General features: G+C 40.1%; 1 protein-coding gene across 1 annotated transcript; it reads left to right on the top strand.

Moving 5' to 3' along the window:
- Positions 1-13,787: 13,787 nt before the first annotated feature.
- On the top strand, positions 13,788-15,544 carry LOC105035985 (protein CANDIDATE G-PROTEIN COUPLED RECEPTOR 7). The gene has a single exon (XM_010911711.4). The coding sequence runs from the start codon at positions 13,960-13,962 to the stop codon at positions 15,292-15,294; it is 1,335 nt and encodes a 444-aa protein (XP_010910013.1). The 5' UTR covers positions 13,788-13,959; the 3' UTR covers positions 15,295-15,544.

Below are 15,544 nucleotides of genomic sequence, written 5' to 3'. Positions count from 1 at the left end.
CGTGAAAAATAGAAGAAGTGTTCTTCCTCTTGGACGTGAGGTGTAGGGTCCAGGGTTTCAACTCTAGATTTTGTGAAAAAAAAATATAAGAGTGAGTCTTGTTCAATCTCCCACACCACTACTTTCTTGTAAAGCTTTGTCTTCTGATCCGAAGGAGTCGGAGAGATCTGAAGAGAAGAGCTTGGATTAGCCATCTAGACCCTTTAACGCAAGCTAGTACTCTCACGAAGGAAGATCCGATTAGGACTTCGAGTGGATAATCTATAGAGGTCGGATGACCTATGCAGCTGCTCAGCATCAGCAAGAGTTTCATACCATACATACCAATAGTAGAGATCATCGATCCATGAAAAGGTGATGAGTTCTAAACTCAACTGATGTGATCTAAAGGTTAGATCAGATTCAGGGCATCGATGTGATCGATACAGTTTTCTATTTTATATCAAATTTTATATATAAATTTTTTATATTATAGATCCTTAATTGATAGTTTAGATCTAATCTAAAGTATGTTTAGAAGATTAAAATATTTAATCTTTTATTTTTTACTATAAAATTTTAAAAATACATGCTTTGAACTATCCATTTTCTCTTTAGTTAATAGAAGGGCAGGCCTATTTATATAGCATCCCAATGGCCCTGATCACACTTCTGACTCATCGGATTATCACCATGTGTCCCCGAGCAAAAGCGCTTGATCTCACCCCTCTTCGATTCACTACCATCCAAATTCGGCTATGTCGACTAATCTACATGAAACAACACCAAAATAGTTAGTATTCGACAAATAGTGCTTCACGAACGACAAGTTCGTAATCGCCAAAGGGCAGCTTTCGAGGCCGAAATGACAATCCATCTCGAGCTGCCCATACCTCATAAAGACCTTGGGATTTACAGAGCTTGAATATCCATAAATAATTAAGATGTGGTTTGCGAAGTGACTTGTCAAATCTAGTTTGAATTTCATGAGGCAGTGCGATGGTTCACCTAGAGAATGAACAGCTCGAGTTCATCCACTTGATCAGGCTCTGAGGACTCTCTGTCTCAAGGACTACTTCCTTCATCCGAAGCAACTACTTCGAATTTGAGAGTGGGGGCAAGTATTGTGAGATCGCACCACCTCAACCATGGATCTCGAGACTCACCCTTAGAAATTCTGAGCCAGTGAGAATAATGGGACAGTGATAAAGGAATCTAAGGTGAAATGACCACACCTATTTGAATGCTCACCGACTTCTGAGTCGAGCCCCAACCGACCCTTGGGTCAAGATTCTATCGATCTCTATATCAATATCTCCTCATCAGTGGGGATGAAGCCTGCGGCAAATGCCAACTATTGGGTTAGGATCCCATCAATCTCCAGGTCGATATCTCACTAGCAATGGAGACCTATGATCTGCACCGATACCAACATAGACTTTCACCAACTTGCAGGTTGGAGACCTTGCCGACCTTCGGGTTGATCCTCAGCCGACATCCGGGTTGGGATTCTATCGATCTTCAGATCGATATCTCCTCATCAGTGTGGATAAAGCCTACGGCCCACGCCAACCATTGGGTCAAGATCCTGTCGATCTCTGGATCAATATTTAGCCAGCGATGGTGACCTATGATCTGCACCAATACCAACACAAACTTTCATCAACTTGCAGATCGGGGACTTACTGACCTTCAGGCAAAGACCTCGCCAACCATCAGTGGTGACTCCCCATGACCTGAGATGATGTGGACCTGATCGGGGCACCACTTCGGTCACTAGCCAACCCCAATCTGTCAGCTCATCAGTCCATGAGAGTAGTCAGTTGAAATTTTTCAATGAATCCCTAGAACGTGGCCACGTGGGCATAACAAACATCTACGACTAACCACTTACAGGTCTAGATCTAACAATCTACAAGCCTAGGAATAACGAACTCCGACACCTCCCTATATAAGAAGGTAATAAGGGGATCCTCGAGGTAAGCTCTACTAGGCCAACCTAAGTCACCACTAGCTCCCATACTCTATCTATCTGTGCTCAAGCTTGGATTGATTTAAACATTGGAGGTTCCCCGCTAGAGGCCCCTGTTGCCCAGCTATGCAACCCAAGAGGGAGGGTGAATTGGATTTTTAAAAATTTTAAGCTTAACTTATGACTTATAAAAAGTGTTTGACAAAAGCTAAATAAATAGGAAGAGTAAAATTAATTCAAGGCTAATGGCTAAAAGCAAGAATGCAAGAGAATAATGAAGAGTTAAAGAAGAGCAATTAAGCACACCACAAACAAAAGAATTTATAGTGGTTCGGTGCCAACCTTGCACCTACATCCACTCCCCAAGCTCCTACTTGGAAATTTCAATCCACTAATCTTGTATTCAACTCGAATACAAATGTCAGAAACTCTGACTCTAGCTATCCCAAGCTAGTCCACTTATTTCTCAGGTACAAGCCAACCCAATACACTCCGATTCAAGGTTCGGATCAACCTTCCCTTGTTTTGAAATCCTTCCAAAATAAAAATAATAACTCAAACAAGGTATAACAATGAATAGCATAAGTAAGTACAAAGAAAGCTCCTTTAATGAGCGAATGAGACTTTAAATACACTTTACTCAAAGAGAAGAAGGCTCTTTTAATTTTCTCAAGGTGGTTGGTGACTTGAATGTGCACTTGAGGAGTTAGTGAGCTTGGATTAAAAACTTCTTGAATGCTTTGAGTGAGCTCTTGCTTAGGGCTAAAAAGTTTGCTTGAAATCTCTTTTTCAAAAACTCTCTTCTTGATTGTCCTTTTTGGTTCCCACCTTTTTATCCCTTTTATAGCTTCAAGAAATAGTGAAAAATATTCTAGGCTGAAATAGAGCCATTAGACCATAATAAATGAGCATTAAAAGTACTTAAAACAGGTTAAAAACTAGCCATTGTGGAACAATCCCATCACAGGGGTCGACTCATGGGTCGACTCATGCCTGGGGGTCGACTCATGGGTCGACCTCTGTGGAAGAACATCAGAAAATCAAACGGGAAGCAAGGTTCTGTAAAACTGGCCTAAAACCCGCAGAGATCAACTCATGGATCGACTCATGCCTTGGGGGTCGACTCATGGGTCGACTCACAGGGTGTGCCAAGTTTGTGCCGGCCAAAAATTCAGCGTGCCAATCATCTCATGCGCCATGAGTCGACCATGGGTCGACTCATGTTTTTCAAACATACATATCTTTCAAAATATAAGTCCAAAAATAATAAAATTTTTACCAATGGATCAAAAATCTTTTGTTCTATCACTTGATACTTTCAAATCAGAATTTGATAAAATTATGATTTTACTCCTGAAGAGCAATAAGTCTTTTTCAAGCGAAAATCATTAGTACTCCTTCAAATGCTTTGTAATCATCAAAATCAATCCAAAGAGCAACAATCTCCCCCTTTTTGATGACGACAAAACACTTGAACAAAAGCATATATATGAATCAATGAGCATGAATTTCAAAGGAATGAAATGCATTATAGGTAGTTTGAAGATAAATAAAAAATTTACAACCAACTTGAAAATTACTTATAAATGCATTTGCTTGAAAAGAAGATTGATTCTTTTGGCATGCGATACATGTACCCATAACAATTTGCCTATTGCTTAATAATTTGAAAATTTGCTCATTTGATTATGTGATTTTGGTATCAGAGCAGAAAATTTATTTTTGTTATCAGAGCAAAACAGAATTTACCTAAAGATTTTGAAAATTGCTCATTTGAAAATATCTCATTTGCTCATTTGCTTTTGCTTAACAATTTACTCATTTTGCTTTTAATTCTTTTATTAATCTGCTTTTGATTCTTTCATCAATTTGCTTTTGATTCTTTCATCAATTTGCTTTTAATTCTTTCATTTTGGTTTTGATTCTTTCATCAGTTTGCTTTTGATTCTTTCATCAATTTGCTTTTGATTCTTTCATTTTGGTATAGCATTTCTTCTCCTTTTTGACATCATCAACAAAAGATTGTTTACTCTCCCTTTTTCTTTGAATACATTTTCTCTTTTTCTTTCTTTTGATGGAAATAATTTTACTAATATTACTTTTGTTTACTCCCCCTGAATACAACAAACATAAAAGATATACCATTGGATATCATGGATAGCATATATTACAATTCATAATATCTTAAGCATGCACATAATTGAAAGCAACTAAATTTGAAGGTCATACATTAAAAGTCGAAGAGTAGATATATAATCAAAAAATGACTGATACCACATAGTGGTTCCAATACAAACACCAAAATATAAAAGTTAATCAGTCAACATCATTACATGGCCCAAAAGATAGATCCTAGAAAGAGACAAAAGACAAGACTAACTACAAGGATCTAGTAGAGCTCATGACTAGATGGATCGGAATCAGATGTATTAGAGATAGGGTGGGGAGATGATGGATCACGATCAAGAACTCATCCTCTACCCCGTCTGCCTCTGCCACGAGTGGAGGTGCTGGCACGAGTAGGTGGGCGAGATGATCCTGAAGGCTGAGAAGAAATAGACTGAACTGCAAGAGAGAGCCTGATGGTGTCAAGAAGGTTCAGAGCTCTCGAAACAGACTGAAGCAGTGCAGTGAACTGTGTGGATGCATGCTCACTAGAGCCTCTGATCTCTCTTCTCAGGAAATCAAATCCACTCTCCAATACTCCTTTAAGTCTAGCTGCCTCCATAGATAGGTCTGAGACCTCAGTAGTGCACTCCTGTGGCTGTGGATGGGCCAGAGCTAACACTTGCCCCTGCAAGTCAAGTACCCTCCCAGTCAGTCTCAAAATGTAACCCTCGAGCTGCTGAATCCAAACTGACTGATCTGAGATCATCTGAAATACAGTGGAGATGTGGGGGATCAAAGTCTGATTAGATGCATCTAATGATGTGGATCCTGGTGCAAAAGCTGAAGTGCTCCACTGTCGAGAAAGCAAGGAAGCCATATGCTGAGAAATCAGCTCAATCTGGTCATCAGCCAATCTGATCTCTGAGGGAAATGCTCTGCTGTCTAGCTACTGGACTGGGGTGTGCCTCCTAGTGGACTCTGAAGGGCCAGCCTCTGGATCTGAAACAAACTGGATGTCTGGAGATGCTGCCCTGATGTCATGGAGAGGTGATGAAGGATCTTCTTCCTCAGCTCTGTCCTCAGCTCTGTCCTCAACTCTCTCTTCTGCATCCTTAATCCAACCACCATCAGTCCTAGTGAATCCCATGCGGTGCAAAGTGTGTTGGTTGATGGTGTCAGAGTGAGAAAGCCTAGCAGATGCCTCCCCCTCAAAACTAACTCCAAACCTCCTGAATACCAAGGTGAGGGCCATACCGAAAGGCAGATGAGCCTTGGATCTATTCAGTGTTTCTCTCATGGCCTCAATCATTAATGCTGGGAGGTTTAAGGGGGTTTGGGTGATTACATGAAACATGATGCAGATGTCTCGGCCTGAAAGGAGGTCATGTCTACTACTTTTTGGGAAGAAAAGCTTTGTTACCAATTGATAAAAAATCCTCATTTCAATGGATAGGATCTTGGCTTCTAGTTTATTCAGGCTTCCCGAGTAGGTTCCTCCTAAAATCACATTAATCCCTTCTTCCTTCACTGGGAGTTCCATGTTTGAATATCCCTCACAGGGCAAATGAAGAATCTCTCCCAAAATAACAGGATCTAAACAGATATCAACACCCTTAACAGTAGATGTTACTGTTCCATTCCCATAGCACAGATTCAGATAAAACTCTCTAACCAAATCTACATATGTAACTTCTTTAGGAGAACAGTAAAATCTCCAACCTTGATTTTTGATCTTTGAACCAATGGAGAACCCCTCTTTTTCAAAAAATCTGAAGTCAATATTTTTTCCGATTTCTACCTTTCTGACAGAGAGAGGAATTTTACTAGGGCTAAGAGGAGACTGAGAGGAACCTGGAGCAGATGCCGAAGCAGGAATGGAAGCAGAAGAGGTCTGAGAAGCTTGCCTTTTCCTGCGCACGCCCTCTTCCAACTCACGGACCAATTTCCTTCTTTGAGGGAGCTTCATTTTTGGAGCCATACTCACCACCAGAACAAGCAAGGAGACTTGGAAGATCAAATGTGTGAGGAGATAGAGGGTTATTAGGGGATGGAAAAGGATTTTTGGAGGAGAGAAACCTCGATTTGGAGGAGAATGGTGGAAGCTAGGGCACGCTCCAACCGCTCCAATCAAGGGAGAAGAATGGGAATAGCTCCTTTCCCAAGGGGCGATTTGAGGTGGAGAGGTGATGGGAGAAAGATCTTGGGCTTAGACCTTGGATTTGGAGTGAAAGAAGAAGAGGACTATGGGTTTTGGAGGGAGAAAGATGAAGATGGAGAGGGTCGGCTCATGAATGGGGTTTTAACCAAAAAGAGAGGAATCCGTGGGGTTTTGGCCGAAAATTACAAGTATGCCATTGGGTCGACCCTAGGGGGTCGACTCATGATTCACAAAATTTCAGAAAAAATATGAATAAATTCTAAAAAAATTCAGAATTCTGGGAGAAGAATTTTTGCTCTATGAAAAGTTGTGAGAATGATAATCTTGAGCTTTTAGGTCCAAGAGAGATGATGGAAATTGAGCTCAAAGAAATTTTGACATTGATTCTTTGGAATTAGAGAGATATTTAAGCAAATGGATCAAGAATTCCTAGATCTCTCCTAATTTCACAAAATCTATCTTCACTTAGGGCCTTTGTAAAGATATCGGCTAATTATTTTTCAGTGCAAACATAGTCAAGAATTATATCTTTATTCTGAATATGTTCTCTTATAAAATGATGTCTGATTTCAATATGTTTAGATCTAGAATGTTGAAATAGATTTTTAGTAAGATTTATGATACTAGTGTTATCACATCTTATGGGTGTTTCATTAAGTTTGATACCAAAATCTTTGAGTTATTGCTTAATCCACAAGATTTGAGCACAACAACTTCCGACTGCAATGTATTCGACCTCGGCTATAGACAATGCTACCGAATTTTGTTTCTTGCTAAACCAAGAGATTAGGTTAACTCCAAGAAATTGGCAAGTACCACTAGTGCTTTTTCTATCTAATCTACATCTAACAAAATCAACATCTGAATATCCTATTAAGTCAATTAATGAGTCCTTTGAGTACCATAATCCTAGAGTTTGAGTACCATTTAAATATCTAAGAATTCTTTTAATAGCATTCAAGTGAGATTCTTTAGGATTAGATTGAAATCTAGCACACAGACAAACACTAAACATGATATCAGGTCTACTTGCAGTTAAATATAATAGAGAGCCAATCATACCTCTATAATATTTTAAGTCTACACTTTTACCTTCTTCATCCTTGTCAAGCTTACATGAAGGGCTCATGGGTGTGCCAATTGTTTTGGAGTTCTCCATTCCAAATCTTTTGAGTAATTCCTTGGTGTACTTACTTTGGATAATGGAGATTTCTTCCTTTGTTTGTTTGATTTGGAGTCCGAGGAAGAATATAAGTTCTCCCATCATGCTCATCTCGAACTCCCCCTGCATGAGCTTAGCAAAGTCTTGACAAAGAGATTCTTTAGTAGACCCAAAAATAATATCATCAACATATATTTGTATAATTAACATATCATTTTGATTTCTTTTAATGAAAAGGGTTGTGTCTACATTACCTCTTAAAAAATTATTATTTAGTAAAAATTTACTTAGCCTATCATACCAAGCCCTAGGTGCTTGTTTCAAACCATATAGAGCTTTATTTAATTTAAAAATATGATTAAAAAAAACATAATTTTCAAAACCTGGGGATTGTTCTACATAGACTTCTTCAGCAATATATCCATTCAAAAATATACTTTTGACATCCATTTGAAATAATTTAAATTTCATAAAGCAAGCATATGCAAGTAGAAGTCTGATGGTCTCTAATCTAGCAACAGGTGCAAAGGTCTCATCAAAATCAATTCCTTCTTCTTGATTATAGCCTTTAGCAATCAATCTTGCTTTATTTCTTATTACATTTCCATGTTCATCTAATTTGTTCCTAAAGACTCATTTTGTGCCAATTATTGAATAATTTTTAGGTCTTGATACTATAGTTCATACATTATTTCTTTCAAATTGATTAAGTTCCTCTTGCATTGCATTAATCTAATTATAATCATTTTCAGCTTCTTCAATAGTTTTTGGTTCAAGATGAGAGACAAAAGTACAATGATTAAATACATCTTTAAGTGAAGAACGAGTTTTTACCCCATGCATAGGATCACCAATAATTAGCTCCTTAGGGTGATTGTGAACATACCTCCATTCTTTGGGTAGGTCATTTGTACCTTGAGGTTATTCTTGATGTTCTTCACCTCCCTCATCCTGTTTGTCTTCATGTTCCTCATCATCTTGAATTGTTGAATCTTTCAGAGTGATCTCCTTCATTCTTTCTATAAGAGGATCTGCATCATCAACACCTTCATTCTTCCTTGAAGGAAGATTGTTAGATTCATCAAAGATAACATGTATTGACTCCTCTACTACTAAGGTTCTTTTGTTAAAAACTCTAAAAGCTTTACTAGTGGAGGAGTAACTAAGAAAGATTGCTTCATCTGATTTTGCATCAAATTTTTCAAGTCTTTCTTTACCATTATTTAATACAAAACATCGGCAACCAAAAATATAAAAATAAGCAATATTAGGTTTTCTTCCTTTCCAAAGCTCATAAGGGGTTTTCTTTAAAATTTGTCTAATCAAAGCACGATTTAAGATGTAACATGCTGTGTTAATTGCTTCCGCCCAAAAATATCTTAGAAGGTTGCTTTCACATAGCATGGTACAGGCCATTTCTTCTAAGGTTCTATTTTTCCTTTCTACAACCCCATTTTGTTGAGGTGTCCTAGGTGTAGAAAAATTATGGCCTATTCCTTTTTCATCACAAAATTTTTCAAAATCTTGATTTTCAAATTCAGTTCCATGATCACTTCGAATATTTTGAATTGAAAAATCTTTCTCATTAGTGGCTTTTCGATAAAATTTAGTGAAAACTTGAAAAGTTTCATCCTTGTGTGCCAGAAAGAAAACCCAAGTAAAACGAGAGTAATCATCTATAATTACAAAATCATATCATTTTCCTCCTAGACTAGTAGTTCTAGTAGGTCCAAATAAATCCATATACAAAAGCTCTAAAGGTCTAGAGGTTGAAATAATATTTTTGAATTTAAATGAAACTCTTGTTTGTTTACCTAGTTGGCATGCATCACAGATTATATCCTTTTCAAAATTCAATTTTGGTAAACCAAGAACCAATTCTTTCTTAATTAATTTTGAAAGTGAATGCATGCTAATATGTGCAAGCCTACGATACCAAAGCCAACTAGTCTCATTAATTTTGGCATTCAAGGATACTAGGTATTGCATGTTTATTTTGGATAGATCATTTAAATCTACCATATAAACATTACCATGTCTATGTCCAATAAATTTAATGCCATCATTAATAGGACTAGTTACAATGCAAACAGAAGATTCAAAAATAACTTTATATCCTTTATCACAAAATTGATTAATGCTTAGTAAATTATGCTTTAAACCATCTACTAACAAAATATTTTCAATGTATTTGGAGGGAGTGATACCAATATTACCTATACCGATGATCTTTCCTTTGTCATTGTCTCCAAAGGTGACCATCCCTCTATTCTTAGCATCAAGAGTGATGAATTGAGATTCATCACCAGTCATGTATCTCGAGCATCCGCTGTCAAGATACTATTTCCTGTTTTCTCCTTGAGATGCTAGACACACCTGTAAGCAAAAGTCAAATTTTTGTTTTAGGTATCCAAGCTTTCTTGGGTCCTTTTTGGTTAGTCATAATGGTTCCTTTTGGAACCCATATTTTCTTTATATTTGAGTTTGCAGATGTGTTAGAGAAGCAAGTGTATGACTTATGTCCTACTCTACCACATTTGAAACATATAATATTAGAAGACTTGTTACTTAAAGAGTTTACATAGATATTTTTCAGATACTTTTATTTCTTCAAGGGGTTATAGCCAAGTCCAGCCTTATCATACACGGCCTTTTAATTTTTAAGAATCATATTAAGTTTATTTGAACTCAAGGTGAATTTTTCAACTAATAGTTTTAACTTGACAATTTCATTCTTTAAACTTTGATTTTCTTGAAGCAGGGTGGATTTTTCAATTGAAATGCTTTCATTTTGTTTTAATAAAGATTGATTTTTCGATTTTAGATCTTTGTTCTTTATCCCTAGTTTCTTTAGTTCATCAACTAAATCACAAAAAGCTTCATGCAGTTCTTCAAATGTAAAGTCACTAGGAGTTTCGGAAATTACCTCATTTTCATGTGCCATAAGGCACAGGTTAGCTTGTTCAATCGAGTTTTCCTCTTTGGAGCTTGAGTCATCACTCCTACTCCAAGTGGCCATCATGGCCTTCTTCTTGTACTTCTTGGGACCCTTCTTCAGTTGTGGGCATTCGAACTTGAAGTGTCTCAGTTTCTTGCATTCGTAGCAGATAAGGGGTTGGTCTTTCTCCTTTTCTTTGCTCAGTTCCCCTTTTGTGAATGGCCTCTTCCTCATCCCTTGTTTTCTTTTTCTCAAAAATTTCTTGAATCTTCGGGTAATGAGTGCCATCTCTTCATCCTGTTCTTCATCTTCAGTGTCATCAGTTTCTTCATCTGGTGGAGCTGTGGATTTGAAGGCAATTGTTCTCTTCTTTTTGACTTCTTCCTCTTGATGTTGCTTCATGTTCAGCTCATGAGTCATCAATGATCCAAGAAGCTCTTCCAAGGATAGAATGTTCAAGTCCTTGGCCTCTTGGATGGCGGTCACTTTGGCTTCCCAAGTTCTTGGTAAGGACCTGAGAATCTTTCTTACAAGCTCACTGTTAGTATATGACTTATCAAGACTCTTTAAATCATTTATAATATCAGTAAAGCGAGTAAACATTTTAGTTATGGACTCATCATGCTTCATTTTAAATAATTCATATTTATGCACAAGCATGTTGATTTTGGACTCCTTTACTTGATTAGTTCCTTCATGGGTTACTTCTAACCTATCCCATATTTCTTTAGCAGACGAGCAAGTAGAAATGCGATTAAATTCGTTAGCATCAAGAGCACAATAAAGAACATTCATAGCTTTAGCATTTAATTGAGTCATTTTCTTATCAATCTCACCCCATTCTTTCTCGGGTTTGGCTGATTCCACACCATCTATAATTTTAGTGGGTGTGTGAGGACCGTTCACTATGATACTCCATATATCATAGTCGAGTGTTTGAATGAATATTTTCATCCGAGCTTTCCAATAGGTGTAATTAGACCCATTGAAAAGTGGAGGTCGGTTAGTGGATTGCCCCTCGGCTAGAGAAGTGCCGACTTGAGTTGCCATAGATCTTTGGCTCTTTGATTGATTAGATCAAAGTAGGGTTAGAGCACCGGACTCTGATACCACTTGTTGCCCAGCTATGCAACCCAAGAGGGAGGGTGAATTGGATTTCTAAAAATTTTAAGCTTAACTTATGACTTATGAAAAGTGTTTGACAAAAGCTAAATAAATAGGGAGAGTAAAATTAATTCAAGGCTAATGGCTAAAAGCAAGAATGCAAGAGAATAATGAAGAGTTAAAGAAGAGCAATTAGGCACACCACAAACAAAAGAATTTATAGTGGTTCGGTGCCAACCTTGCACCTACATCCACTCCCCAAGCTCCTACTTGGGAATTCCAATCCACTAATCTTGTATTCAACCCGAATACAAACGTCGAAAACTCCGACTCTAGCTATCCCAAACTAGTCTACTTATTTTCTGGGTACAAGCCAACCCAATACACTCCGATTCAAGGTTCGGATCAACCTTCCCTTGTTTTGGAACCCTTCCAAAATAAAAACAATAACTCAAACAAGGTATAACAATGAATAGCACAAGTAAGTACAAAGAAAGCTCCTTTAATGAGCGAATGAGACTTTAAATACACTTTACTCAAAGAGAAGAAGGCTCTTTTGATTTTCTCAAGGTGGTTGGTGACTTGAATGTGCACTTGAGGAGTTGGTGAGCTTGGATTAAAGGCTTCTTGAATGCTTTGAGTGAGCTCTTGCTTAGGGCTGAAAAGTTTGCTTGAAATTTCTTTTTCAAAAACTCTCTTCTTGATTGTCCTTTTTGGTTTCCACCTTTTTGTCCCTTTTATAGCTTCAAAAAATAGTGAAAAATATTCTAGGCTGAAATAGAGCCGTTAGACCACAATAAATGAGCATTAAAAGTACTTAAAACGGGTTAAAAACTAGCCGTTGCGGAACAATCCCATCACAGGGGTCGACTCATGGGTCGACTCATGCCTGGGGGTCGACTCATGGGTCGACCTCTGTGGAAGAACATCAGAAAATCAAACGGGAAGCAAGGTTCTGTAAAACTAGCCTAAAACCCGCAGAGGTCGACTCATGGGTCGACTCATGCCTTGGGGGTCGACTCACAGGGTGTGCCAAATTTGTGCCGGCCAGGAATTCAGCGTGCCAATCATCTCATGTGCCATGAGTTGACTCATGGGTCGACTCATGTTTTTCAAACATGCATATCTTTCAAAATACAAATCCAAAAACAATAAAATTTTCACCAATGGATCACAAATCTTTTGTTCTATCACCTGATGCTTTCAAATTAGGATTTGATAAAATTATGATTTTGCCCCTGAAGAGCAATAAGTCTTTTTCAAGCGAAAATCATTAGTACTCCTTCAAATGCTTTGTAATCATCAAAATCAATCTAAGGAGCAACAGCCCCCACCTTCGGTGCGAACGAACTTCTTTCGCAGGTTTGTCTTGTTGTCCCGGCGTCCGAATCTTTCTCTGCCCTTGGCCACATCAGCATCACCGAAGCCTTGATGCAGCAAGACTTTTGTTGCAGTGCCCTCTATTTCACATAGGTTATGGGCCGGATGTGCTCTAATACATTTGTTAAAATATCCAAGATCTATCTGATGAATAGTTGATGTGGAAGAATAACTGTCAGCATGAGTTCTCATAGTACCATATGTGGTAGGTCTAGCCAATGATCTTTTTTTTAATGAAAAAAATGAAGGTGAAAATCTACCTAATGAATAGTTGATGCGGGAAAATAACCGTCATCATGAGTTCTCATAGTACTACATGTTGGTAGGTCTAGCCAATGACCTTTTTGCCTTTTTTTTTTTTTTTGATGAAAAGAAATGGAGGTGCAACCATGCAAGCTAGTCAATGTCGGACAAATAGCGGAGCTCAAATATATATGTGTAGCAATTGTTATGGGGGGTATGACCCCTAATGTAGTGGGGTCTTGTGACTCGAATGGATCCAGCCCAGGGTGAAAATCTATCCGAATCAAATATTTCTCGATAAAAAGAGGTCCTCATGATCATGTCCAAAAAAGATTGCTATGCTGGAAGTTCCTCTCCTTTCATTTTTCTTATCAAAAAAAAAAAAAAAAAAAAGATAGGAGCAAGATTCGTGAAGATGTGCAAAATAAGTCTCTCAGAGAATGTCACACGTGTAAAATACATTGCACTTGTGCTCCATGGTAAGAGAGTGCTGGTAACACCTTTCAAGTGCCGCCGACAAATTGGGAGAGCAACGAGCCTCAATAGATCGCCTGTCGCTTGGGCTTCCTCTGGAAAGGGAAGGGGGGAGTTTCGTTCAAGTCTTGGGGCCGTACTACACGCAACGCTCTCCACGCCGCTAAAATCCACCGTCAGATCAATCATAACATCCCCCAACATTCTCAATCGCCGCGCAAAACGGACGGCCATTTCCCAATGGGTCCGCGCGTCAAGTTACCCCATCTTTATCTCCCACCAAACCCGACAGGACGCCGTAGCGATCGAGAGATCTTGCCATCGAGTCCAAGCTCGCAGTCTTCGCCCAAAATCCGGCCCCCGGGACTCCAAGCACCGGTTAAAGCGCTGGCCTCCACCCTCACCGCCTCCGGAGAAACCCAGATCCATTCCCCGGCGCCATGGGTAAGCCTTCTCTCCTCCCACTTCTCCTCCTCTTTTTCTCCTCGATCTCGTCGTCCATCGCGGAGATCAAAACCCTAAAGATCAACGCCGACACCCGCCCCATCATTCTCTTCGAGAAGTTCGGCTTCACTCCCCACGGCTTCGTCACCATCACCGTCTCCGACGTCTCCTTCACCTCGTCTCTCGGCTCCACCGACGCCTCTCTCTTCGGCTTCTTCATCCTCTCCGACGAGAGCCTCATCCAGGCCACCTACCAATCCCAGCAGCAGCAGCAAAACCCTAACCCTAATTCCAACCCCAGCTGCATCCTCTCCAGCCCTTACGTCCGCCCTCTCTTCAGATTCAACGAGCCCGCCGCTTCCAACTCCAATGTTCACAACGGTTCCTTCCCCATAACGCATCCCGATGAGTACAGCCTCTTCTTCGCCAACTGCAACCCCGAGTCCCAGGTCTCTATGGCCGTCCGCACCGAGATGTACAACCTCCGCCCCGACGGCACCCGTGACTACCTCTCCGTCGGCCAGTACCCCGTCCCCTCCCTTTACTTCGTCTTCGCCCTCGCCTACGTCGCCTTCTTCGCCGTCTGGATCTCCTACCTCATCAAGAACCGCCTCTCCTCCCACCGGATCCACCTCCTCATGGCCGGCCTCCTCCTCACCAAGGTCCTCAACCTCCTCTTCGCCGCCGAGGACCAGCACTACGTCCGCGTCACAGGCACCCCCCACGGCTGGGACGTCCTCTTCTACATCTTCCAGTTCCTTAAAGGTGTTCTCTTGTTCACGGTCATCGTCCTCATCGGCACCGGCTGGTCCTTCCTCAAGCCCTTCCTCCAGGAGAAGGAGAAGAAGGTCCTTATGATCGTGATCCCGCTCCAGGTGATCGCGAACATTGCTTCTATTGTGATCGGCGAGACCGGACCCTTCATCCGGGACTGGGTCACCTGGAACCAGGTCTTCCTCCTCATCGACGTCATCTGCTGCTGCGCCGTCCTGTTCCCGATCATCTGGTCTATCCGGTCCCTCCGCGAGACATCCAAGACCGACGGGAAGGCTGCAAGGAATCTCGCCAAGCTCAGTCTTTTCAGGCAGTTCTACATTGTAGTCATTGGTTACTTGTACTTCACGAGGATCGTGGTGTATGCGCTCAAGACGATCGCATCGTATAAGTACCGGTGGGTGAGCGTGGCAGTGGAGGAGACCGCAAGCGTTGCTTTCTATATCTTTATGTTTTATATGTTTAGGCCAGTTGAGAGAAACCAATACTTTGTACTTGATGATGAAGAGGAAGAGGCGGCGGAGGCGGCTCTCAGGGAGGAGGAGTTTGAGCTCTGAATGGCTGGAGAATCGAACCATTATGATCGGAGAAACTGGCGGGTGTGCTATCCTGCTCCTGTTTACTACTTTTGTTCTGAGCGTTCACCACAGTAATGATTTACGTTAGTTTCCATACCTTATGGAATTTTATTTGCTCTCTGGGATGTAGCTTTTGGAATTTAGGGATGGCATTCAGCTTGTCAATTTCAATATCAGAAAGTGTTGTTTCACAATGTTAATTTTCATTTATTTTGGCTGGTTCTTTCGA

This window comes from Elaeis guineensis, chromosome 10 (assembly GCF_000442705.2).
Source record: "Elaeis guineensis isolate ETL-2024a chromosome 10, EG11, whole genome shotgun sequence".
Lineage (NCBI taxonomy): Eukaryota > Viridiplantae > Streptophyta > Magnoliopsida > Arecales > Arecaceae > Elaeis > Elaeis guineensis.
This window is presented reverse-complemented; position numbering and strand designations above follow the sequence as displayed.